The 26007-nt window shown below is 44.7% G+C and overlaps 2 protein-coding genes across 13 annotated transcripts in view; one reads left to right on the top strand and one right to left on the bottom strand.

Annotated features, from left to right (window-relative positions):
- Nucleotides 1-25448, top strand: part of LMCD1 (LIM and cysteine rich domains 1) — a 64019-nt gene extending 38571 nt beyond the window's left edge. For all 3 annotated transcript variants that reach the window (XM_008982075.5, XM_002758593.6, XM_017965044.4), the window contains 3 exons: nucleotides 6403-6738; nucleotides 22834-23049; nucleotides 24820-25448. In XM_008982075.5, coding sequence (XP_008980323.1) covers nucleotides 6403-6738; nucleotides 22834-23049; nucleotides 24820-24978 — 711 coding nt within the window. In that variant the 3' untranslated portion in view covers nucleotides 24979-25448. The remainder of the gene's footprint in view (nucleotides 1-6402; nucleotides 6739-22833; nucleotides 23050-24819) is intronic.
- LOC100391280 (coiled-coil domain-containing protein 14) overlaps nucleotides 1-26007 on the bottom strand; it is a 193947-nt gene that overhangs the window by 30557 nt on the left and 137383 nt on the right. For all 10 annotated transcript variants that reach the window (XR_013527477.1, XR_013527474.1, XR_013527478.1 and 7 more), the window contains one exon: nucleotides 1-26007. This exon is cut by the window's left edge and continues 30557 nt beyond it; it is cut by the window's right edge. The gene's annotated coding sequence lies outside the window, so the exon portion shown is untranslated.

Here is a 26007-nt window from a genome sequence, read left to right on the forward strand (position 1 = left end):
CAGGCCAAGAAAACTGGCAGGTGGGAGGGGAGGCAGGAAGGAGCAGGTACCCTGGATTAGCATTTTCAGGGAAGGCTATCATGAACAGAAGCGGCCTGAGTGTGTCTTTGAAAGCTAGCCAGGATTTGGGGGAAGGAAAGAGGGAGAAGACAAAGGAAGCCAGCATCCATGAGCATTTGTCTATGTATCTCATGAACATCTCACCACTCCCTTTGTGCTGAGTATGTCAGAGGCCCATTTTACAGAGGAGAAGACTGAGGCCCATGAGGAGCCAGCGCAGGGGTGGCACTTACTCATACCTTGCCCTCTGCTTCCACACCTATGGCAGGCATTGCTGATCAGTCAGTGTTGTTTCTCATTGAGTCCTCATTGGCCCTCAGGACCCTTCCAAACATAGCACTCTAGGTCACCACTATGGACTGGGATTGCCTTGTCAGATTAAGCCCATTTACTGTTCTTGGCTGACAGAAGAAAAATCCGGAAGAGAAAAATCAGAACAGGGTCTCCGGATTCCAGAGCCCATCTGTGTTTCACTGTCTATCCCCCAGGGTGTAAGAGCACCTTCCCTTCCACTTCAATTTGCATTTTTAGTTTCTTTCCTGATACAGACAGATTATTGGAACCTCTCCATCCAAGATGTTCCAACGAGGTTGCAGGGCACCAAATAACTCAGAAAGGTCCTCAGGAAAAATATAAAACCTAAACCAACCTTTCCAACTGGTCTGAGAAAATGCCTCTTGCTAAAAGTTACTTACAAAGGCATTTTCATGACTTAGCTCCCGTGACATAGTCAGGTATCCGACGCAGGTAACATAACGTAGTCAGGTATCAGAGAGATACCTGGGAGATTCTCTTTCAGAGTCAGAGCAGTGACGGGTGGTTGACTCCCACCCAAGCCTCTATCCCTGTTATCCCCTTCCCAAGTCCATGCCAGTCAATAGTGGTGGCCTGGAGGGCTATGTGAAGGGGGATTGTGAGGGCTTGATTGGCAACATTTGTGAATAGTGAGCAGTGGTGGGAGTCTCAGACCAGCCAGGCATCACAAAGTACACAGCAGTGGCAGCTGGATGCAGTGGCCTTGACAATGCAAAGGCAGAGAGCCGACACCCAGCTGAAGCTTTCTGTTTTTCTTTTTTCTTGAGACAGAGTCTCGCTCTGTCACCCAGTCTGCAGTGCAGTGTGGCAGGATCTGGGCTCACTGCAACCTTCGCCTCCTGGGTTCAAGCGATTCTCATGCCTCAGCTTCCCAGGTAGCTGGGACTACAGACACATACCACACTCAGCTAGTGTGTGTGTGTGTGTGTGTGTGTGTGTGTGTGTGTGTGTTTAGTAGAGACAGTGTTTTACCATGTAGACCAGGCTGGTATCAAACTCTTGACCACAAGCAATCTCCCTGCCTTGGCCTCCCAAAGTGCTTGGATTGCAGGTGTGAGTCACCACACCCAGCCCCAGCTGGAGCTTTGAGCTGCAAAAGGAACACTGGGTCTCTGGGAAGGGAAACTCCCTTTCTCCAAGGCTCCAGCCAGGAAGCCCATTAGCCCTACATTCACAGACACCCAAAGCCAGTGCAGAGCTATGAAAGGACACTATGAACACGGGGATCAGCAAGTAGCTGGCTATTGAGACCCGCTGCCCCAGGATCCCTAGCACAGCATTTACTGTAAAGCTTAGAGGGAAGGGGTATAGGCCCTAGAAAGCCAGAGAAACAGACACATCCAGGGAATGGGGGATCCCGGTACCACTTGATGCTTATATACCCCACTAACTCTAAAATGATGATAAAAGGAAATGCCTCCAGTGACTGGGGAACATTTTTCCTCTTTGAAAACATCCATCTGCTAGAGAGGCAGCAGAGAAGGGCTTGAGACTCATGCTGCTGGATTCAAAGCTGTCTCTATCACACACTAACTGTGTGACCTTGGGGAGGTTACTTAACTTCTCTGTGCCTCTGTTTTCCAAGAGGTAACATTAGAATCTTCCTCATAGGGTTGTTGTGAGAATTAATGGGTTGAAGTGTGTAGCACCTGGAGGAGTGCCTGGAGCATAGAAAGCCCTCCCTAATTGTTGGCTGTTCCTATCATCCTTGACAATGATGAACCTGGGAAAGTCAGCAGTCTTCCCAGGAGGGGTAATTACTCTCCCATGAGCTGAATCAGCCTGGACGGGGCTGCTTCAGCACTTGGTGTTAATAAGATGCTGGCCAGGCTTGATACCCTCTCTAGCAGAGTGAGCCCCACCCTTGTTTCCACTTCTCCAAAATCCTTCTTTAGATTCTGGAAGACCTGGGCAAAAAATAGGAAGGGGATAGTGTGAACAAAGTTGCCACCCAAGGCTACACCCTAATGCATCTCCACAGGACCCTGTGCCTGCCCGGCCTGTTGGCTGTCAGGCTACCACTTTCCACTGTCGCTGATGGCTACATCCCAGAGAAGCCCCAACCCTGGGATGTCCTGTGTCAGAGCCACCCAGGAGAAACTGTAAAACTTCTAATTGATTGATTGATTTTGAGACAGGGTTTGATTGATTTTGAGACAGGGTCTCACTATGTTGCCCAGGCCAGACTGCAGTGGTGTGATTGTAGCTCACTCTAACCTTGAGCTCCTGGGCTCAAGCGATCCTCCCACCTCTGAAGTACTAAAGTAGCCAGGTCTAAAGGCATGTGTTGCCACACCAGGCTGATTTTTTAATTTTTGTAGAGATAAGATCTCTCTGTTTCCCAGACTGGCCTCAAGCAATCCTCCAAAGCAGCAGGAGGACTGGACCTAAAACCCAGATTTCCTGACACTCCACCAACCAGGGTGTCTCTTGTGTCTGAGGAAGCACCTTGAAAAGCATCCAGGAGTATGCAGACATACCTGGGATTAGCCAGCATGCTCTGAGCCTACAGTGCCAAAAGGTGTCTCAGACAGGTGTCCTCTGGGATCGAGGGCAGAGCCACCAATGGGGCATTTGCAGCCACCCCACAATTTGAGTCTCACAGGAGCTCAGGTCACCTGCCTCTGCCTTTTCTATGCTGTTTCCCAGAATTTATTTACCCCAGCAGGTACCAAGTTCTGGTCTTGTACTCCCCCCCACTGCCCCCACAACAATCCCAGCTTCTTCACCCCTGCTTCCTAAAATCAAACAGTGGGACTGTACAATTTGAATTTCAGTATGAATTTCCATGTTCACTCCCACAATTCCCAAAAGAGTCCAGCCCCAAGTGATAAGCTATGGGGCAGATGGGTTCTAAGAGGATAAACCTAGCAGCGACCACCTGGGTGATGGGAATCAGGAGACCTGGTGCTAAGGTTCCGAGTCAGGGTCAGGCACAGAAATGGAAAATGGTTGTCTCCAGGATAAACAATTTGCCTCTCACAGTTTCTCAGGCTGTGGCCCTGACTTTTGCCTTCCCCTAATCTCCTCATCCCTGAGACTCACCCAAGTGTAAGATTTCAAGATTTCGGTTCAATAAAAACAAATATATAAATGAAGCCAAATTGGACAGTTACCTGTGAACACATTAATATTCAGATAGTTACCAGTCATATTGATGTGGAAATGTTACCGACCTGAGACCTTGTCGATTCTATTAGAAGTTGCCTTTGCATATTTTTTAATTACTAAACCATGAAATACCTTAGGTTCATCATTATTTAATTATACTTTTCTAAGGAAAAGCAACTTTAAACAAGGTTGACTTTTTTTTTTTTTAATTAGGAATGTTACCCAGGAGGGAAATGAAGTAAAAAGATTCAGTTTTGAGGAAAACAAAATTCATGTTGCAAAGCCAGCAAATCTAAAATGAGCATCTACTTAAATTACACCATTCTGATCAAGAATGTGAATCTCTGACTATAACGTGGAGCAGAGTAAGAGCTCATTTAGGTCTCTCTCAGGTATTAGCAAAATTCACATTTCTTCCTTGAGAATCCTTAAGACTTGCAAAAGCCTAAAGCAGCTAGGAATTGTCCACCAGCCTTTCCTCAGATCTCTGTCCAGTGCCTGAGAATCCAGCTGTTTATTTCACTCATTTGTTTGTTTGCCAGTATTTTATTGAAACCGTAGTTCAAGTAAGATCCAGGAGCCAACTTCTTGCATTAGAGTTACCAGGATTCTTGTTAAAAATGCAGATGCCTATACCCCATACCTTACCTACTACATGGAGATCTTGAGTGGGGCTTGGTTCCTAGGAATCTGCATGTTAGTAATTTTTCACATGGTTTTTGTACACTGTGTTCATTGAGAGACACTGCTTTGACACATGTAGCTGGTGAGTCTAACTGTAGTCAGAGATTTGAAAAGAGAAAAGCCACAGATAGAAAAGCAAAGAGAAGAGAAAGTCAGAAGCATGTAGATCTGGGTGTCCAATCTTTTAGCTTCTCTGGAAGAAGAATAATTGTTTTGGGCCCGCATAAAATACACTATCACTAACCACAGCTGATGAGCTTTAAGAAAAAAATCACAGAAAAATATCATAATGTTTTAAGAAAGTTTACAAATTTCTGTTGAGCCACATTCAAAGCTATCCTGGGCCACATGTGACCCATGGGCCATGGCTGGGCCAGCTTGGTATGTGCTGTGGTTCTGTTAAGTAATCCTACAGCCACTCTAGGGTTACCATCCTCATTTTTATAGCTGAAGAATCTGTGCAGAGAGAAGGCATGACATGGCTGCAGTCACACCACCGGCATGCCTACAACCAGGATTTCGGTTCAGGACAAGCTGATTCCACAGCTTTTGCTCTAGCTACTACAGTAGAAGGAATATGGCCTGCCCTCAGGGAGTGGACAGTCCCACTAGAGGGTCAGCTCAGATACACTAGGGATGGTTAAGGACTAGGGAAAGACCAAAGCATACAATGCTACTTGTAAGAATAGTAAAGACGAGAGAGGGCTTTTTCTTCTGGGGGGAGTAATTCCATGAGTGAAGGTAGAAATCAATCCCATCAATTGTGGAGCCAGAGAGAAGAGAATGCTGAGTGGAACACAGGTTTCATGAGGGTAGCCAGCTGGCATTACTGCTGTCATTATACTGTAAGAGTTTTATCGATTGGCTACCATCTCGTAAATGATAGTAGAGAAGAGGTTTAAAAGCAGCAACTTTTCTTTGGGGATAGAGGCAAACTAGTAGTTGTAACTATTACCATTAATTGCAAGTCAGAGAACAAAGCAAAATGAGCTTTATTCAAATTCTGATGGAATACCTAGCCCATGAGTAAATGTAGACTCCTTTCTCTTTTCAGTGCCACCCAAAATTGGTAACTACAGTATTTCTTGGAGAATAAGTGTTAAAATAATAATAATTATTATTAGCAAGTAGAGAGTTACTCACTTAACCGATAGAGCACGCATTAGCAGATGCAAACAAGTATCTCTTTCTCAAACCCAAGATTGTTCTCTGTTCCACACCATGACATGGGCTGGCACAGTCACAGGAGAAACAGAATCCACTGACCAAGGACCCATTTTAAATGGTATACTCACAGAAAATAGCATTTAAGTAGATCAAGTACAACCTTGCATATTATTAGTTCTAGGCAGAAAGAAGACTGAGTGCCCTTATTTAATAAATATACGTAGAAAATAGTCTGGAAGGATAAACACAAAGTTGTTGGCAAACTGTTACCATGAGCCAATAAGGTGTGAGTTTTGTAAATGCTTTTTAAAACAAAGGACAGTATACTCCACTTAATGCTGGGGTTTTGTTCTGAGAAACGCATCCTTAGGTGATACTGTCTTTGTGTGAACATCAAAGAATGCACTTATACAAACGTAGATGGTGTAGCCTACTACGCATCTAGGCTACACAGCATAGCCTATTGCTCCTAGGACACAAATTGTACAGCATGTGACTGTACTGAATACTATAGGCAATTGTAACACAATGGTCAGTCACTATTTGTGTGTATAAACATATCTAAACCTGGAAAGGTACAGTAAAAATAAAGCATAATAATCTTATGGGACCACTGTGGTGTATGTGGCCCATCATTGACTGAAATGCCATCATGTAGCACATGATCATACAGTATGTTATGGCAAAGTGCGTGCATCTAATGTGTACAGCTTGACGAGCTTTAACACAGATACACTTCCATGACTAGCACCAAGATTGAGACATAGAACACTTCCTACATACACATGGTACCTAAGAGACGTAGGTTTTTCCTTTACTAAAGTTTTTTCTCTCATCTGTGTTTTATTTGTCACAATGGACAGACAGTATTGCTTTTGTAATTTTTTAAAATTACAAAAGTAATTTAACTGTGTTAAGTTAAAAAAATAAAGACTGTGGGTCTTTTAGTTGCTGAGAATGCTGGAAGAGAATGCATTTTTAGTTTTAGGTAGATTCTGTCATAGTTTCTTTGACTGATGAAGCCCCACCAATCTCACATTGTCTCTTCCTCCTCCTCCTCCCTAGGGCCTGCAGTACATGGAGCTCATCCCCAAGGAGAAGCAGCCAGTGACAGGCACTGAGGGCGCCTATTACCGCCGCCGCCAGCTCATGCATCAACTCCCCATCTATGACCAGGATCCCTCACGCTGCCGTGGACTTTTGGAGAATGAGTTGAAACTGATGGAAGAATTTGTCAAGCAATATAAGAGCGAAGCCCTCGGCGTGGGAGAAGTGGCCCTCCCAGGGCAAGGTGGCTTGCCCAAGGAGGAGGGGAAGCAACAGGAAAAGCCAGAGGGGGCAGAGACCATTGCCCCTACCACCAACGGTAGCCTCAGTGACCCGTCCAAAGAAGTGGAATACGTAAGTTTCTCCCATGTCTCCAACCAGGCTGAAACCATTTAAGACTGGGGCTGGACAGTCAGGGCCCCATCACAGGGCTTTGTTCCCTCATTCGTGCATTTATTCATGAATTCATGCATTCAGCAGATATTAGTTGCTCATTTACTCTGTGCCAGGCACTGTCCCATGGAAAACAATACAATACCACTGCCCTTGAAAGGTTCATAGTCCAGTGGAAGTCACAGGCAAAACTGACATGGTTTAGAGACAGGAAATCTAAGCCTGCTTGATGATGAGGGTAAGCTTCAAAAGGTTGGTGAGGTACAAGCTGGTCTCTGAAGAATGTTTAGGGGCCATCCAAACCTTCAAGCTTTGAGGGGAGGATGTGCACCCCCTTAAAGAGGTGAGCATGTGCAAAAAGCCAGGAGTTCAAGAAAGCACAGTACATTTAGAGGATTAAAAGAGTCCCACGTGATTTAAAGTGTGGCATACTTGAGGAGCTGGGGACACGAGGCTGGGGAGGGCAGCAGAGGCTGGACTCCTAGAGAGTCCAGTCCATCCATCCATTTATCAATCAAATACTGATTAGCTTGTATTAGCTGCTATGCCCCAGGAAATCAAACAAGTAGAATATATTGTCCCCAAACTGCAGAATGCCATGAACTTAGGACTTTATTCCAAAGGCCACAGACAGGCTTTCAGTCAGAGGTATCACATGGTCCATGCTGTGTTTACAAAAGTTTCCTCTAGCAGTGTCTTAGTCCATTTTCTGTTGCTTATAGCAGAATACCTGAAACTGGGTAATTTATAAAGAAAAGGAATGTATTTCATACATCTCTGGAAGCTGAGAAGTCCAAGGTGGAGGGGCTGCATCTGGTGAGGGCCTTCTTCCTGGTGGGTACTCTCTGCAGAGCCCCAAGGTGGCTCAGAGCATCACATGGCAAGGGGCTGAGTGTCCCAACTCAGGTCTCTCTTCCTCTTGTTAGAAGCCAGTCCCACTCTCGTAATAACCCATTAATCCATTAAGCCATGAGTGGATTAATTCATTCCTGAGGGCCCGCGCCCTCACCACCCAATCACCTCTTAAATGCCCCACCTCTCAACACTGTCACACAGAGGATTATGTTTCAACCTGGGTTTTTGGAGGGAAGGTTCAACCCATAGGAAGTGGCAGTGAGGAGTGAGCCGCCGGAGGCCATTTTGAGAAAACAAAAAGAGAAGAAGCCAGCATTGGGGAGATGAAAGCCTCATGGCTTGGTTTGTCTTAAACTGCCCCACAGAAGGCAAAAGGAATGCTTGAGACTAGACCACGTGGGTCTGGTGCGCACTGCATTTCTGATCCTCAGCCCCCGTTTTACCTTTTGCTCCCCCTGCCCCATCAACCAAGTGTCCTCATTTGTTTCTATGGTAATTAACTTTTGGAGATAGAAGTCCCAGCACATGAGATCCCCAAGCACATTATCTACTTTGCTGAACAGGCTGGCAGGCAACCCAGGGAAATGCCAGCCCAAATGAAACTGCTGCCACATCCAGAGAGGGCCAGACTCTTTCTCCCTTGGGAGTCACTCAAGCTAATCATCCAAAACTTGCATCTTCCATCTCCAAGCCCCATCTTGCCAGCACCATCTGGGATTGCTATCCAAGGAACTGTTTTATCTGAGAACTCTAAGACCAAAGAACAAGATTTATTTTTTCTGCTACAGATTTGGCAATGATGCATAAAAGTCCCATTTCTCAGGAAGAATACGTGTCCTAGGGATATATATATTTTTTAATTTAATCTGCTTACATGGCCTATAAACTGGTCTTCCCCGCCCCACCCTGATCCTGCCTTCTATCCACCTTCAAATAGCTGTTTGTTCATAAACTCTAAACACTAGATCATTCCAAGTTGGAAGGAGACCTCTAGGTCTTTGTAGCATTTCCAAACTGCCATTCCCAAGAGAGATGTGGATCATATTTTATTCATGACTGAGCCTCACATATTTGTTCAGCATGGAACAAAAGCAAAGGCAGCCTGAGTACCCGGGCCCTTGCCTATAGTCAGCTTTAGGAAATAATTGTGACACTTGGGAAGCATTTAAATAGCAATACTAGATAGCACATGGCAAACGCCAAAGTTAGAAAATAAGTAGGGATTCCAAAGGAAGTCTTTATTGATTGGGCTTGGCTAGCTGTGGAAGACAGACTTCTATGTCCCTGCCCCAACCATAATTTTAATTTAATAATTCTGTAATTAGTGAATTAATGTCTGTCACCCTCTGTAGATGTCGAGGTCTTGTTCATCTCTTTATTTGCAGTGGCCGTCATTGATATACATAGCAGTTGCTCAATAAATATGTGATCCATGAATGGAAGTTTGAATTTAAGCCTTAAAAAATAGGATCTATTTGGATTGCCAATTTTCCCAGGAGGACGGCATGATTCCAATTCCACATTTATTAAGCCCCAGCTCTGTGCCAAACACCATGCGCACACTGTCAGGATCTTTCTTTAATTCTCACAGTTGTCTGGTAAGGTGAATTTTACCAAACCCATTTTACAGTTGAGATTAAAGGATAATAGGTAACTTTTCCAAGATCCCATGGTTTCTACGGGGCAGAGCCTGGATCCAATACCCGTTCTGTGATAAGATGCTAAGTTGTAAAACCCTGCTTGTTACTTGTTCCAGGCAGGAAGAAGACTGTGTGCCCTTACTTAACTCCCTTTTTATCTCCTTGAAGCAGGGGAGTAAATCCTGATAAGGATAGCTAGATAGGCTGACAGGACACAGACAGTGTGTTCCCATCAACCCCGCCATTAGGGGTGGGTGTGCACTGCACTCCCTGACCCGTCTGCCTTGCCTCACCAGCATTCACATCAAGTGGATGTGTGTGCTGGCCGCCCTGTGTGCTTGCGCCCTCTCCTTTCTCATAAAAGGACAGCAAAGAACAATTACCAGAGCCAAGCATCAGGCAAGAAGCCTGAGTTTTGCTCCCCTGGTGACGGGCAATGATTTTTGCAGGAAGTGGTCCAGGCATTCAACTTGAAAATAAAGGTGTGTGGGAAAGAAATTGTAGGACTCAGCCTGACACCCAAAACCTAAAAGGGATTTATGGGAGAAAAATGAAGGGCAAAAATAGAGACATGTGAACATACAAGAACTGTATCGGTAACACCTGCCTGTTTATCATCTTAATTGTGTTCTTTGCGATTTTGTTAGTATTGGCAAGTCCGTGGGCATTGCCTGAACCAAGGACAGGACTAAGCAAGTATCTGGTTTAAAGCTTACAACTGCCCCAAGATGGCTGTGCCTTCCCAGGCTGCTGGGCCTCAGAACTGGGATTCAAACAAACATCTGCCTAAAATCAAGTCTATGTTCTTTCCCATTTCCCAGAGCTGATTCCTACAAGAGCTACCAGATATTTTGCTATAAAAGGATCATGTAGCTGCCTCAGGAGGCATTAGAGTGAACATGAAACTACGTGGGTTTCTTTACAGCAGAACTTCTCAGAGCCTTTAGCAGGCCAGCGCTGCGGTTCTTAAACTAAAATCACCTGGAAGCCTTGTTAAACCCCAGAAGGCTGGGTCCCACTGCCAGAGCTTCTTATTAGTAGGTGTGGGGTGGAGTATTCACATGTGCATTGCTAACAAGTCCTCAGGTGATGCTGATGCTGGTCTGGGGCTACACTTGGAGGACCACTGCTAACAGTGTTAAAAAGTGCCTTAGATGTGAGCTCAGCAGAAATGGTATCACCAATTTGGCCTACAGTGAGAGTCTAGATGGTAATGGGCATTTTCCAGATGTATTTGGCCTCTTTGCTCTATGTATTATTTATTTATGCAGAGGGTGGGGGTGGATTACCCCAAGGGAGCCAACCTTGGACGATCTGCACAGCCCTCCCTGTTCCTGGATAGTTCTGGAAGCCCAGGTGCAGAATCTACCACACTATACCCTTTACCCTACCTTGACCACCTCCATCCCTGATAATATTAAGTCTCTGCAGTCTGAGGCCAGGGCCCCACTTTCCTCTACACCCCCACCCCCACCAGCCATGAGCTCCCTTGGCTCCCTCCCACCTTGTCCACCTGCTGGGGGACGTCCTTCCTCTGAGTCCTTGGGAGGGGACCCTATGGGATTGACGGCGGATCAGCCTGCCGAGTCCTCTCACCCAGCCCCCTACCCAACTGTCACCAGTGGAAAATAATGTCCGCACCAGAGGACTGTTACTGCCAAAATGCCTGTGTGGAATTTCTACCGAGGAGCCATGTTCTGAGCGAGCCCAGATAACAGTGGTGGCCAGGTTGCAGGACGCACTGCCGCCTGAGCCCAGCCCACCCACATGGCTGGTGCTGTCAGTTACACAGATCTGAACACAATGAGCAGATTCCACCCCACCCTTAGCTTCCCAAACACAGGCCAGTAGACAGGCCCCACTGACAGGACAGGGCCACCTAAAATTAGCCTTGGCACTTCTGTCCACTTCAGAAATGAACCAAGAGCTGTGGCTGTCCACCCCTACCTCAGGGCAGTCCTCTGAAAGTGTTATTTTTACGCTGAGGTTAGGAGAGGCGGGATATCATGGGAAGTTCCTCCGGCCACCAAGTTGTAGGAGTAATCCCTCTTCATGGGCCAATACCAAGTCTGAAAATCCCGGTCCCAGATGTTACCTCATCGGCAGTCACTCCTGAAGAAGCGAGCCTTTTTCAATCAGTGAGACCAATACAATTCAAAAATACTTAGTCTCCCTCTCTTTTCCTCACTTGTCCTATTGTGCGGGGGTGGAGGGGAGGGCAGAAGACAAGATGAGAATAGAGGGAAGAAGTGGGAGACTGTTAGGGTGCAGTAGGCACTGCGCAAGGTCTCAATCTCTTTATTTTTTATTTATTTAGATACAGGGCTCTCTGTCACCCAGGCTGGAGTGCAGTGGCAGGATCATAGTTCACTGCAGCCTCAAACCATCCTCCTGCCTCAACCTCCCAAGAAATAAACCTCTTTAACTCCTTGTAACAACCAGTGAGAGAGGTTGGGGTTCTTATACCCATTTCGCAGATGAGGAACCTGCGGCACAGTGAGGTTACCCCACTTGCTGATGAGAGTGGGGCTTCGGTTCAATCCCCTGTCCTTCTGCTTCACTGGCAGAGTAAAGACTAAGCCTTCCTGGGGTGGGTCATTGGCAGGGTGGGACCAACCATGCCAGGGGGTGTATACGTGAGTTTTTAGGTTCGCCAGGGTGGGCAGCATGTTTGGGTTAACTTGCAGCTCAGCCCACTAAGCACATGGGAGCCTCTTATCTGCATGCTGAGAACACTGAAAGGACTCCCCTGTCCACCTTCAGTTCCACCCACTGTGGATGCTTGTGGACCTTTGGAGTATCAAAGATCTTCTTGGCCAGGGAGCTGCCGACTACAGCAACCTGGACCCATTCACACCAGGCTGATGGGAGCCCCTCACGTACTCTCCAAGCCCTGCACTCCCCACCTGGATGGAATTGATGGGCCCCTGTGCTGTGTGGGCAATGATCTTAATGCTCTGACTGTTAACAGCTCCACTAAGCCATTGCCCTGCATTTAGAGAGCTCGCTGGATATTTTCTCAGAAATTAAATTCACAGACTTCCTGGGCAAGGCTATTTTGCCCAGGAATTTCCGCCTTTGTCCACACCCCAAACTTGTAACTGAAGAAAGGGGAAAGAACGCCAGAACTATAGCCTTCAGTGTGATCTCTACTCTTCAGCATTTACCATTCCTGCTGGGCGCCTCCCCGTCCTGCCCCTTCCCAACCACTCCTCCCTCAGGCCACGTGACTGCGCGCCAAAAGAGCAAACTTAGGAGGAGGAGAGTCCATTGAGAGAAGTGAAGATGTTCCTTACAGTCACAGAAACATGGAATATGGTCCCAAATCATTCTCTGGTATGCCAGGAGCACAGTCAGACCCCTCTGCCCCATTTCCCCACAGGAATACTGAGAGGGGGGACAGAAGGCCTTTGTGCCCTCCCTCCCCACCAAAGGTCTGCCTCGCAGATGGAAACTTACAGCAGCTGGCGGCTCAGCCCGACTCCAGCCCCAACAGAGGGACATATTTGTGGGCAAGGGACTTCCAAGTCTTTGTCTGAGCAGATGTTTGGCTTGTGGGCTCAGCAGGCAGGCTGGCTGGCTTTCCTGCCAGCCCCACTTGGGAATTTGAAACTGCCCCTCCTCCCCACTTAGTGAGCCCCATCTGAGCTGGAGGACAGGAAGGTAAGAGGCCCAGAGACAAACCTGGGGTCATTCACCCAGAGGAATCCCTGCTCCCCACACTCTCACCACCCCTGGCTCAGGCACCATGGGCAGGGGCCTGGGGACAGCCACAAAATTGCTGTGGTTACCAGCTTCTCAGCATCTGCCTGCCCCTTGCTTTGCAGTGGAGATATTTTAGTGCCTTTCAAGGAGATCTTTTTTCTTTCCCCCAAGGAAACTTCCCTTTCTCCCACTTTTTATGCTATAAATACTTTCCCATGTTGCCACATGGCCTTCACAAGCTTTTTTTTCTCTCCTTTTGAGCGGGCTGCATATTATTCCATTGACTAAAACAGGAGTTGGGACACTTTTTCTGTGCAGAGCATATAGTGAATATTTAAGGCTTTTCAGGCCACATGGTCTTTGTCACCACTTGTTAACACAGCTCTTGAAACATTAAAGCTGCCATAGGCAATATCTAAACAGATGACCATGGCTGTGTTCCCATCAAACTGTATTTACAAAAACAGGTGGTGGGCTGGATTTGGCCCAGAGATGGATGCAAGAATAATAAAGAATAGTTTTAGCTTTTTATTAATCTCTTTGGTTTTACTCGATTTTGTTTTGTTAATATGGGTTAAGTGATGACAATGATGATGATGCTGTCACCTGCCATTCATTGACTACCTAGGTTATGCCAGGCATTGTGCCAGAAATTTTGCATGTTATTTTACTTAATCCTGAGAACTATCCTACAAAGTATATCTTCCTCGTTTTTACAGATGAGGGAATTAAGAGACACTCTTAGCAAAGTTAAACAGTATTTTCAAACTTCAGGTCACATCCATCAATAGGTAATACATCAATTTAATGGATTACAACCAGAATTTTTTTAACTGATAAAGGAAGAGTGTTTTAGGAGTAGTAAATATTTTTCTTGGAAGCTCTTTTTTTTTTAGGGGGGTGGGGGGAGAAAGAGAGAGAGAGAGATAGCGTGTGTGTGTGTGTGTGTGTGTGTGTGTGTGTTAGATCAGGACATGAAATGTATTTCCTGCTGTGGATCACAGACAAAAACAAAAATTTCAAAAAACAGAAAGCTGAGGAAATTATCTGGTCACTTAGCTGGTGAGTAGTTAATCCAGAACTAGGACCCAGACCTGCCTCACTCCAAACCTAACACAGACCCTAATTGACAGGTGCTCCCAACTCTGGAGCACCCACGCAGTTCTAAAACCCAGGCAAGGCCATTCCAATGGGAATGAACACATCTGAGACTCTGTCCCTGCTCAGCTGTGGATCAAGTGGCTCCCTTTGCAAGGAGCCAGTCCTTGACCCCGTGCTTGTCAGAGCTGGATTTTAGAACAACCCACACTGATATTCTCTTACACATGTAGCATTTATGAAGCCTTTCCATCTCCCCCACTTCATCACATAACAAGGGAGGGGAGTTCAATTAGGAATATTTAACCACCAACAGCAGAGTAAGACATTTCCTACGAGCCAGGGCCTGCCACCATGTGCTACAGATGAGAAAACAGGTTCAGAGAATTGGATGATTTGTCCAAGAGCTTCACCAGTGATGAAGCCATGGCATGAAACATGTTCCAAAGCAAGTGATCCAAACCATTGCACACCCACCCTGCACACTCTGCACCACAGGGAACCGTGGGAAGACTATATAGTATGGGGAGACAGAACTTAAGAGTGCGAAGGATCCCAGAAATGATGTTAGACCAGAAGAGAAAAAAATACACACACACACACAAAAAAACCTCTGGGATGCATGAGCCTGCAAAGGAAAGATGGTAAATAGTCACCATAAGAGGAAATAGGGAGATGCTGTTTATAAATAAATTATTGAGTATTTGTGTTGGAAAGAACCCAGTGCCTGAATTCAAGGCCCTTTTGTTAATATTTACTCTATTGTAGTAGTGAGATTTCCACAAGGCACTCTGGGTTTAGACTGGGTAGGCCTTTGGATAAGAGCCTTTCAGAGGAAAACAACACAATTGGGACAGACTTTCTGGCAGACCCCAGGCAGAGATTATTGCTGATTTAGAGCCTTCCCATATCTGCTGATCCCGCTGTGAAAGCCAACACAGCTCAGTCCTTAGAGACAGTTCAGCTGAGTAACCCTTGGCCACTGTCCTGAATCTGCTGTTGCCTAAAACACTTTGTGTCTTGGTTACTCCCATGTCAGAAGCCTTGATAATTCTGTGTGTACACATTTGATGTTTCCATCACCTAGGGCTGCATATCAAAGTATCCCAAGGCATATAGCGGAAACGAACATCTATTTTGCTCACAAATCACCATTTTGGTGGAATTCAGTGGGGATAGCTTATCTCTGTCCATTTGGTGTCATTTGGAGGAGCTTGCAGGCTGGAGGTTGGAATCACCTGAAGTTCATTCACTCATGTTTGGCCTAGAGGCTGGGAAGACATGGACAGTTGGAACTCTCTCAACCTCTGCGAGGTCCCTCCATGAGGTTGCCCTCAGATGGAGGCTTCAGAATACCAAGACTTCTTTCCTGTCAGCTGAGGGCTCCCAAAGTGTGTGTACTGAGAGAGAGAGCCCAGAGGGAAACACTGCCTCTATGACTACCCTGGGAGATGTATAATATTACTTCATCCATGTTCTGTTCTATAGAATCAAGTCACTAAGGTGGGACCATATTCATGGAAAAGGAATTAAATCCCATATCGGTTGGAAAGGTATCCAAGAAATTTGCCAACATGACTTAAACACACCACGGCTGAGGGAACCCCACAACCCTGCAGGGTCTTAGCTTTTGAGTAGCTGAATCTAAAATGTTCCTCAGCTTTCTTGAAAATTGCAAAGGCCCCAAGTATGGAACATTCAAAATCCTTCATTTCAATCCTTTTAATTAAGAATCTCATGCCATTTGATCAGGGAACAAGGTAAAACTTTACTGGCACAGGGAGAAACTTTCCATTTGCTCTACTTCTGAAAGGTTTGTTTCACATATCCTCTACCCAGGTAGGAAATTGTCTGCCAACAAGGTCACGTGACAAATGTTAGAAGCATTATCATAAGCAAGCTCCGATCTTAGATATTTGGGAACATGAACAGGAACCAACTGATATGCTAATTATAAAGTAGTCTTCTCCACACCTTTTACCGTAGTCCCAAAGAGCTTCCACTTGACCATACTACCTCCTTAATAGGGGAAGTAGCCTGAGAATCACCTCATTGGGCTTTCTTAAAAATAGTATAGAATTTAAACATCTAGGAATTCAAATCGGCCGTTATTGTAACTGAACTCAGTTGGTGATATTAGTTTTGCTGAGCTCATGTATAAGGTTATTTTTAAACACTCTATGATGGTGATTCTCAAAGTGTGGCCCCCAACCACAGCAGCATCCCCCAGGAACTTGCAGATTCTTGTGACCCACCCCAGATCTACTGTATCAGACACTGTGGGGAGGTGGGAGGGTGGGGAGCAGATATATGTTTTAACCAGCCCTCTAGGGGATACTGAGGCAGGGTCAAGCCTGAGAACCACTGTCTCCAGGGGTGGGATCAGAGATGGGAAGCCAGCCCTCCATGCATGGGGTGAGTGGAGCTGGGTCTGGGGTAGTGGCAAATGATAAAAAACTCACAGGGCTCAATTCTCTGGTCTTGCACAGATGGAGAGAACTGTCAGGGAAAAAACAAAGCTCATCAGTGGCAGGAATAGCCTCCTGCTAGTCTACATGCCTTTGGTATCATGGAAGGAAATTCAGGCCTCCAAACCTGCCTTCAACCTATCTTTGTCATTTTAGGAAAGTGATTTAATCCCTCCGGGCTTTACAATTCTAACCTGCAAGGTGGGCAGAGGTAAAGAAAACAGGAGATTTTAGCAAATCATTATTGAGCCCTTGTAAAGTCCAAAAATTCCATTATGTCATTTAACCCACACCATAATCCTATGATGTTGCTATCATTACTATCTCCATGCAACAGGCAGAAAAACGAAGGCACAGATGAGTTAGTTCATTTGCCCAATATCACACACCTACAAACCCAGGCAGCCTAACTTGGTATGTCCCCTCTCAGCCATCTGTTGCAATTTAGAAATTGCAAACCTCTCTTCAAAAGATTGTGGCAGAGACTACGTTTGTGCAGAAAAAGACAGGCCCAGGATGATGGGACCCAAGCAGGCTGGGCATTCTGACTCTTGGCTGCTAGCTTGTCTCCGGTGGCTGAGGGACCACCAGATGATAGATCCAAGACAACCTCAGATCTCTCATCCTTTGAGATGACTGGGGAAAGAACACAGAAAATAGCTCAGAGGCAAGAAGAGCACATTACATCCTGACACATGTTGACAGGGCTCCTTACCCAGACATCTTATTTTCATAGAGTGAAAGTGACACCGTTTGCTTGAAAGGCTGGCTACTGGTAGAAACCAGGCCAAGAACCAGGGATGCTAGGGAGAACAGTGAGGGAAGAAACGCTCCTCCAAGATGGGCTTGACAAAGCACTTTCCAATAGATGAGAAGGTTGCAAACAAGCTCTGTGAACAAGAATCTTCCTCCCTTCCTTCAAGCTGCTGTCAGAATATCTCCCTACAGTGCAAATTAGAAACTTGCGCTCCTCATCTCAAGAACCAGTTAACAGGTTGGGAACAGTGGCTCATGCCTATAATCTCAGCACTTTAGGAGGCCAAGGCCAGAGGATCCCTTGAGCTTAGGAGTTCAAGACCAGTCTGGATAACATAGTAGGACCTGTCTACAAAAATTAAATATTTTTAAAATGTCTTAAAAAGAACCACTTGTGGCTCCCCATTGCCTCCTGAGTGAAGTCTTAATCCATAACTTGGGTTCGAAGCCACTCATAATCACTCTAAACTTCCCCCTCCTTCCTGCAGTGTATCATCAGGGTGCCTGCCTGTACTCCCCAGATCAATCCAGGTACATTTCTATCCCTCTCCCTTCCCCTACTTTCATCTCAATTCATATTTGAAAATGTGGAGTGGGGAACCCCACTGATATGGTGTTACCCAATGGGGAGTAGTTAGGTGAACTGACATGAAGTCCCTTTTTTGTGGGAGGAAAAGGACTGGAAATTTCATTCTGTAGAACTGAGAAGCCAGACAGAAAACTCACTTTGAACTCAGACCGCCCTGGTCAAAGAGTTTACAGTTCCCAGCTATGCAGGAGGAAGGGTGAAAATAAGTAGATGATGATTGATCGCTGCTTTTTGTCTAGACCCCCTGATGGGCTCCAGGCCAGCTGGGTACCGGTCATGTGAAGAGGAACAGAGTTTTCCTTTGGGTGAACGACTCACACTCTTCATTCTTGGAGGCATAACTGAAACCACAAATCTAGCATGTTCTAAGGAACATTATTAGGCTGTGCCATTCAAGATACATCCAGTTAACCAAACACATTCCTTATATAGGCAGTCATTCAGGAGTGCCTCTGCTCAGAAACTATCAGTACTTGGAATTCTTTGTTATTCAGTGTTCTTTTCCTAATTTTCACCATTTTAATTTTTATTTCCTCTTCAATATATGAGTGAATTAAGTATCTAATCAAAGAATATAAGTTAAGAATATAAGTGTGCAGACTCATATGCTTCCCCATCTTCACGTGGCATATCAATAAATATTTCTATTTTGGCTGCAACGTATTTAATGCTTAGTAAGTTTAAATTAGCATTAAAGCCAGGGTTAGCAAACACTTTCTGTGGAGGGCCAGGTGGTAAATATTTTAGAAGATGTGAGCCAAGAGCCAAAATTGTGATATCATGTGGGGACTTTATGTAACAAGAGAGGAAACAACTTTCCATGTTTTTTTTTTCTTTTTGGTGAAATTCAAAATGTAATAATAATAATTTAGCACAGGGTTTTTTTTTTCCAAAATAGGTCTACTAATGAGGAAAGTAGAATTCTTTCTTGGGAGAAAACATTTCACTGAATTGGAGGGCAAATGTAAAATCCAGTCTTCATTCTCATGGGGCTTGCAAGAACAGACAGTGGCCAGATCTGGCTACCGGCTGTAGCTTGCTGACGCCGGATCTCAAGGCCACATGATGGAGTAGAAACAGCTTTGGCTTTGGAGTCAGGTTTGGCCTCTGTTCAAATCCTAGCTTTGCCTCCCGTCAGCTGTGCATTATTGAGCAAATCACTGAATCTCCCTGAACTTCAGTTTTGCCATTTCTAGGAGAAAAAAATAACAATTTTTTCTAATAGAAAAATAACTCTAGGAGAAATAACTCTCTTGGGTTTATGTAAGGGGTAATAGTAATGAGAGTACAGTCCTGAGCACAGTGCTGGATGCAGACATGCCATACGGACATGGCAGTCATTGTCATCTCCATCATCATCATCGGGGCTTAGAGGAGCAGGGGATAACTCTAAAATGGCCCATAAGATTGCGTGGATTGAGAATGTCAGGTTCTAGGCAAGTTATAAATGTGTGATGGATGAATACCTGAATGAACCAGTGAATGAATGAACATTTGGCAACTTTCTCTGCTCCTGGGAACTGGCATGAGACAGAAATCTAGAGCTCTCGCCAAGAACTTCTCCCAGGCACACTCACCCTCCCCATGAAGCCCTAATTCTAACTGAAGCTGAGGAACAACATGACTTGAGGTCCACCTTGTCATGGTTTCTGAGCAGGCCAGTGAAAATGTTACTGGCAGTAAAAGACAGATAAAGGAGCCCCAGATGGAAACAGGATGAGATAACGGCTGAGAGACCCTGTAGGGAAGCTGCTTCTCACCTCTAGGTGTTGGGCATGCTGATCCTTTGCCATGCCAGAATGCATTCTCCTGGGAGCCCTCCTAGCCCTACAGATAATTCCCTGACTTTAGTCTTCCCACCCAACCCAGCTCAGTTTCCATAGAAAGCCCCATAGGGTCACAGGCTGAAGTTTGAATCCCAGTTCTGTTTCATGACTATGTCCCTTAACTAGCTATTATGCCTCCCTGGGCCTCACTGGTCTTAGCTATAAAATGGCTGCATTTGCTATGTACCTGCATCTCCTACCCACAAGGTTGCTGTGCTATAAATAGGAATGTAGTTGACCCTTAGCCCCTCATCCCTCAGAGAGGCTTCTCCTGCTAAGATGGCCCCTGCCATCTACCCCCAAAGTCTCTCACTCTCCATTCCCTTGCCCTGTGATTGTTTTCCTGGTATTTATTACACTCCATGATCATCTCATCTATTTGTTTACATATTTATTTTTTACCTTCATACACACACACAGCCCCAGTTTCCCTGGGGGCTCTGGCATTATCTGCCTGGGTCACTGCTGTATCCCCAGCATCTAGTCCAGGGTATGCTACATAGTAGATGCTCAGTAAACATGGATGAGCCCTTGAAAGGCAGGAGTGCCCTGAAAGCTCCCAAGAACTTTCCAAAACTGGCTCTGGAGCCCAACTCTCTGCTGTACTTAGTCTAAACCTATCTCTGAGATGTAGACAGATGCATCATCTGCTAGTATCCTCCATACTCATCTGTTGTCCCCTAAGTAGGAAGTATGAGGTTGCAGGGCAGAGGTTTCCAAATATTTGTTATTCATCTAGTATGTGCCAGGCACTGGGGAGATGTGAAAGCAAGCAAAGTTGGATGTGGCTCCTGCTTCGAAGGTACTTCCATCTAGTGTGGAAGGAACATGTATCAAACAACCATACAGATAAAGGTAAGCAGAGAAGCTTTAGTATGGACTCAATTGCCCCTGGAAGAAAGTCAGAGAAGATTTCCCAAACAGAAGATTTTTAGGTCTGAGATCTGAAGAATGAAAGGGAGTTAAGCAAGCTGGAATGGGAACAATGTACCAGACATCCTGAACAACAAAAGCAAAGGCCTCATGGCAGAGTAGAGCATTCCTTCATTCAGCAACTTTCCATGGGGAAGTTATGTGAGCAGGGCCCAGTAGAAGGTCCTGGGTCAGAGCAACAACCGAGCAGCCTCTCCCTGCCCTCTGCAGCTAACCACTTAGTGGAGAAGACAGATATAAATTAGATAATTGCATAGGTGTTTAAAAAATAATGTTAGCTAAGATGCATGGAGTCCTTTTGGGGGATCTGCCAAAATCATGCATGGATCCCAAATAACTTAGGTAGATACTTGGCCCTGGAGGAGATGGAGCATTCTTTAGACATGGAGGGCTTAGTGCCTTGCTTCCAAAGAGGATACTATGGAAAGGGGAAGAAGAGTCACTTTACAGTGGAGAATCTGACAAACACTGCCTCCACCAGAAGGTCAACCCAAACAGTAACAAGTGAGTGCAACAGTATGTACCCTTGGTAGGATGTGATGAGAGGAGCAATTTGCCCCTGTGATCTTCCACCCAATGTAATTATGATAGTAACATCAGGCAAATCCCAACTGAGGAACATTCTATAAAACACCTGACCAGTACTCCTCAAAACTGCCACGGTGGCCAAAAACAAAGTCTGAGAAACTGTCCCAGTTAGGAGGAGCCTCAGGGGACGTGACAACTAAATGTAATGTGGGCTCCTGGAATAGAAAAAGGACATCAGGTAAAGTCTATGAACACCTGAATAAAGTTTGGACTTTAGTTAATAACAGCATATCAATATTGGTTAATTAATTATGACAAATATACCTTATTAATGTTAGATATTAAGAACTCAAGAAACTGAGTGTGGAGTATGTAGAAATTCTCTATATTATTTTTGCAATTTTTCTGTAATTCTATTACTACTCAAATATATTATTATATTATTTGAGACAAGCTCTTGCTCTGTCACCCAGGCTGAAAGCAGTAGCATGATCATAGCTCACTGCAGCCTCAAACTCCTGGGCTCCAGCAGTCCTCCCTCCTCAGCCTTCTGAGGAGCTGGGACTACAGACAAGCACCACCACAAATGGCTAATTTTTAAATTTTTTTGTAGACATGGGATCTTGCTATGTTGCCCAGGCTAGTCTCAAACTCCTGGCCTCAAATGATACTCCTACCTCAGGTTCCCAAAGCTCTAGGATTAAAAGCATGAGCCACCACTTCTAAACAAAAAATATTATTAATTAAATATTATTTTAAAATATTCATGCAAAAACCACTGAAATTTAAAAATAAAGGAGAAAAAATATAAATAAATAAAAATATTCATGCATGGGTAAAAGATCCATTCAAATTGCAAGGTGGACAAACAGGTTTTAATGTAACCAAGTATGAAAGGTTCACTGATATGTTTTCAGATTTCACACTGCAACTAACTTGAGAAACTATGCTCTATCAAATTTTAACATAGTATCAAAGAAGAATATCCACAGTCATCTGGAAGTGCTTTTAAAATGCACCTCCCTCCTTTTTCCAACTTTATGTCAGTGTGAATTCAGATTTTCTTCATATATTTCAACCAAAATAACATCATGCAAACGATGGACTGCAGAAGACGTTACGGGAATCCAACAGTTTTCCGCGAGTCGTTGAAGAGATTCGCAAAAATGTAAAACAGTGTCTTAAATTTTTCTTCTCACTAACTTTTTTTTGTTTTGAAAGATATAGATATCTTAGTAACAAGATATGTATGTCAATGTATTACAGGTTTACTATTGTCATTTTTAAATGAATAACTAAATATTTAAATTGTTCTCAGTTTTAATTTCTCCTATGGCAAATATCAATAGCTGTTACACACATGAAAAAAAAACAACTCTGTGGGGTCTTGATAATTTTTAAGACTATAAAGAGTACTGAGACCAAACAATTTGGGAATCACTGTGCTAAATAAATAACTTGATTTAGTCCTCATTAATAGCCTGTTAGGTAAGCAATATTATTGTGCCACTTTGCAGATGGCAAAACTGAGGCATGGCGAGGTATAGCGACTTGCCCAAGGTCACCCAGGAATGAGAGAGGTTGGAGCTAGGATTTGAACCCATGTCACTGTGCTCTCCTGACTTCTTGTCTTCTGTGGTCCTTCCCTATCCTTCCAGGTCTGTGAGCTCTGCAAGGGAGTGGCCCCTCCTGACAGCCCTGTGGTCTACTCGGACAGGGCAGGCTACAGCAAGCAGTGGCACCCCACCTGCTTTGTGTGTGCCAAGTGCTCTGAGCCACTAGTGGACCTCATCTACTTCTGGAAGGATGGTGCACCCTGGTGCGGCCGCCATTACTGCGAGAGTCTGCGGCCCCGGTGCTCCGGCTGTGATGAGGTGGGACATAGTGGCCAGATAGGTTGGGGGCTTGAGGGACACTGCTGAGGTTAAGAGCCCAGAGGCCAAGGGGAGTATAGCTTTGTAGATGATGTATTCTACAGATTAGGAAACTGAGATCAGGCCTGACTGCATGCTCTCAGCCTTCATTTTCTCATCTGCAAAATGAGGCAGACAACCATGGGATTGTTGAGACAGGTCAGACGTAATGCCAGTAAATCCTGTCCTTGGCACAATGCCTAGCACTTAGTAAGTACTCAGAACATAGCAGGGTGCACCAGGAAGCATTGCCCATGTTCAAACCTGTATCTGCATCTATTATTATTATTATAATCAGGTGGTTACCTAATTCCAGAGCCTCAGCTGAGCCTCAGTTTTACTGCTTATAAAACAGGATGAGATCAGCACCCATCCCATAGAGTGGCTGTGAGGACAAATGAGATAATGCATGAAAATGCTTGGCACAGGGCCTGACCTAGGAACTTATAAATGGCAGCTGCTGTTCGTCTTACAATAATATACTACAACATAATATGAGAGTTAACATTAATGTGACACAATACAATACACTATGATAGAGATGCTATGAAAGGGGTTCAAGTCTCTGATACTGGTTTGATGAAAAGAACTCTAAGGTGTACAAATAGTGGAAATACTAATTATGAGCATAGTAAGTACTGTTTGCATGCCTTTGGTTGCAGGCAATATGCTAACTTCATCTTTGGCACATACAAAGGTTAGAAATGTCTTTTTTATACTGAACCAACATCTATTTTCTACCACCTTCTACGTATTGGTCACCATATGAAATTAAGACCCTATAGTTGGTCCTTTTACCTAATAACTCTGTTATTAAGTGAAATTAAGAAGGAACAGGACTGTCGCAGGCCTTCCCTGGAGCATTGTATTTGAGGTGACAACAGTATATGCACAATAACAATTCTCTATCATTTACTAAGACCTTACAGTGGGTCAGTAACTTGCTATATCTAACAATCCTTCAGGGAGAGATAAGCATGATTTTTTTCTCATTTTACATTTAAGAAAGGTGCAGCTCTGAAAGGTCAATGCTAATCAGAGAGCCCTGACTTTATGTCAGTCAACATTCTAAGCCTTTCATATGTAGCTGGTCATTTGGCAATCATAGAACCTTATGGGATGGGAAGTATTTGTATCCCCATTTTACAGATGTGGAAGCTGAGGTACAGGGGGATTAAGTAATTTTCCCAAAGTCACAAAGCTGGTAGATGTCTTAAGTGAAAACCCACACCCAGTTCCTGTTTGACTCCGGTATTAGAAGGCCCATTAACCATTATGCTCCTCTGCACTTCCTGAGTCTCAGGGGATCCTTACCATATATCTATTCCAAGTGTCCCTTCATTCCAAGCCCAAGTGACCCTCTGTATTCTTGCTCTTGATGACTGGTCATTGGCAGCTTATCTATCCTTAAGCTTTCTTAACCAGGGTGTGTAATCCCATCTCAGAACTAAACTTTAGATTTGGCCCAAAGAGTATCACAGATGCTAGGTAAGTAAAACCTGCCCACGGAGAAGGATTTTTGTATTCCAACTGAGAGGCTAAGATGCAACCACAACCTTCACCAAATATTATCTTTACTGCCTCAAATTTATGCCATATTTCTCCGCTAAGGCTTTCAAAAGTCAAAACAAGAATAGGATAGGATGAACCACCACCCTGTAACTTGTCTAGTACACCATCTCTACCTAGGGACAGAAACTGAGTCATGCATTTCTCCTGCTCCCTCCCCAGATAATATTCTCCGAGGACTACCAGCGCGTGGAAGACCTGGCCTGGCACCGAAAGCACTTTGTCTGTGAGGGCTGTGAGCAGCTGCTGAGTGGCCGGGCGTACATCGTCACCAAGGGTCAGCTTCTGTGCCCAACCTGCAGCAAGTCCAAACGCTCCTGAAGGGCGCCCACCCACAGCCAGAATTCACAGGATCCCACCAAGAAGGAGAACCAGGTGTACTGAGACCATCCTAAGGGTCTGACATGACAGTGAGCAAGTGACATAAACAGTGATTTGCTTTTCAGTGAGAATATATATATATATTCTAGGTTGGGTGGTGGTAGATCTTTGTGGGTCAGTAGTTTCAAAACCAGAAATATTCTAAGAAATCTTAGGATGGAGTTCTTTTTCTTTCTGTTGTTGTTTCCCAGCTACAACCAACTAAAGACACAAATGGCGTTCTGCAAGGGCGTTCTGGGAGTAGTTTTCCAGAGTGCAATTCTAAGTGATCAAATTGCATAGCTATAGAATGTGCGTGCTTTTTTGTGGACATGGGAGCTCCACCAGGAGCAGGCTGGGATCCCAACTATCGCTTGTTTCCTCTTTTTCAAGTGGAATTTGAATTTTAAATAAACAACTTTTTGGCATGATAACCATATCAATAAAATTTTGTGAATTCTACATACACCCTTATCTAATGGTTTACACCTTGGCAATGATTTTGCAACATCTGTTTAACCCCACAACCCTGAATGCCAGTGATGGCAGAAAATACAGTAAAATGCTAATGAGCCTCTCTATCAATGTATGTCATCATGCTTCCACTGGGAGTGGAGGCTTTGGGACAGAATCCCACACCCCATCTGCCTGTTCCATATCACTAATGTAACAAAGGTGTCATGTTTTATGGTGCATGAAAAAGTGGCCTGCTGGGAACTGATGAGTTTCTCTTTAGCCAGGGACCTGACTCTGCTGCCCTCAGAGCCCAGGAAGATAGTGAATGAACCCCTCTGGGAATAAGACCAGTACTGGGGAGCCGCCAAACAGGGGCCACCTAACCTCCACCAACAGGTGCCACATGGGACATAGTGACTAATGTGGGCAGGTCTTTAAAAATATAGCACTTTTTCATATACTGAAACAATCAAATTAAAATGTTTTCAATAAAAATTAATCTAAAAAATTAAACAATGGCGCTTTTATGAGAAA

This window comes from Callithrix jacchus, chromosome 15 (assembly GCF_049354715.1).
Source record: "Callithrix jacchus isolate 240 chromosome 15, calJac240_pri, whole genome shotgun sequence".
Taxonomy (NCBI): Eukaryota; Metazoa; Chordata; class Mammalia; order Primates; family Cebidae; genus Callithrix; species Callithrix jacchus.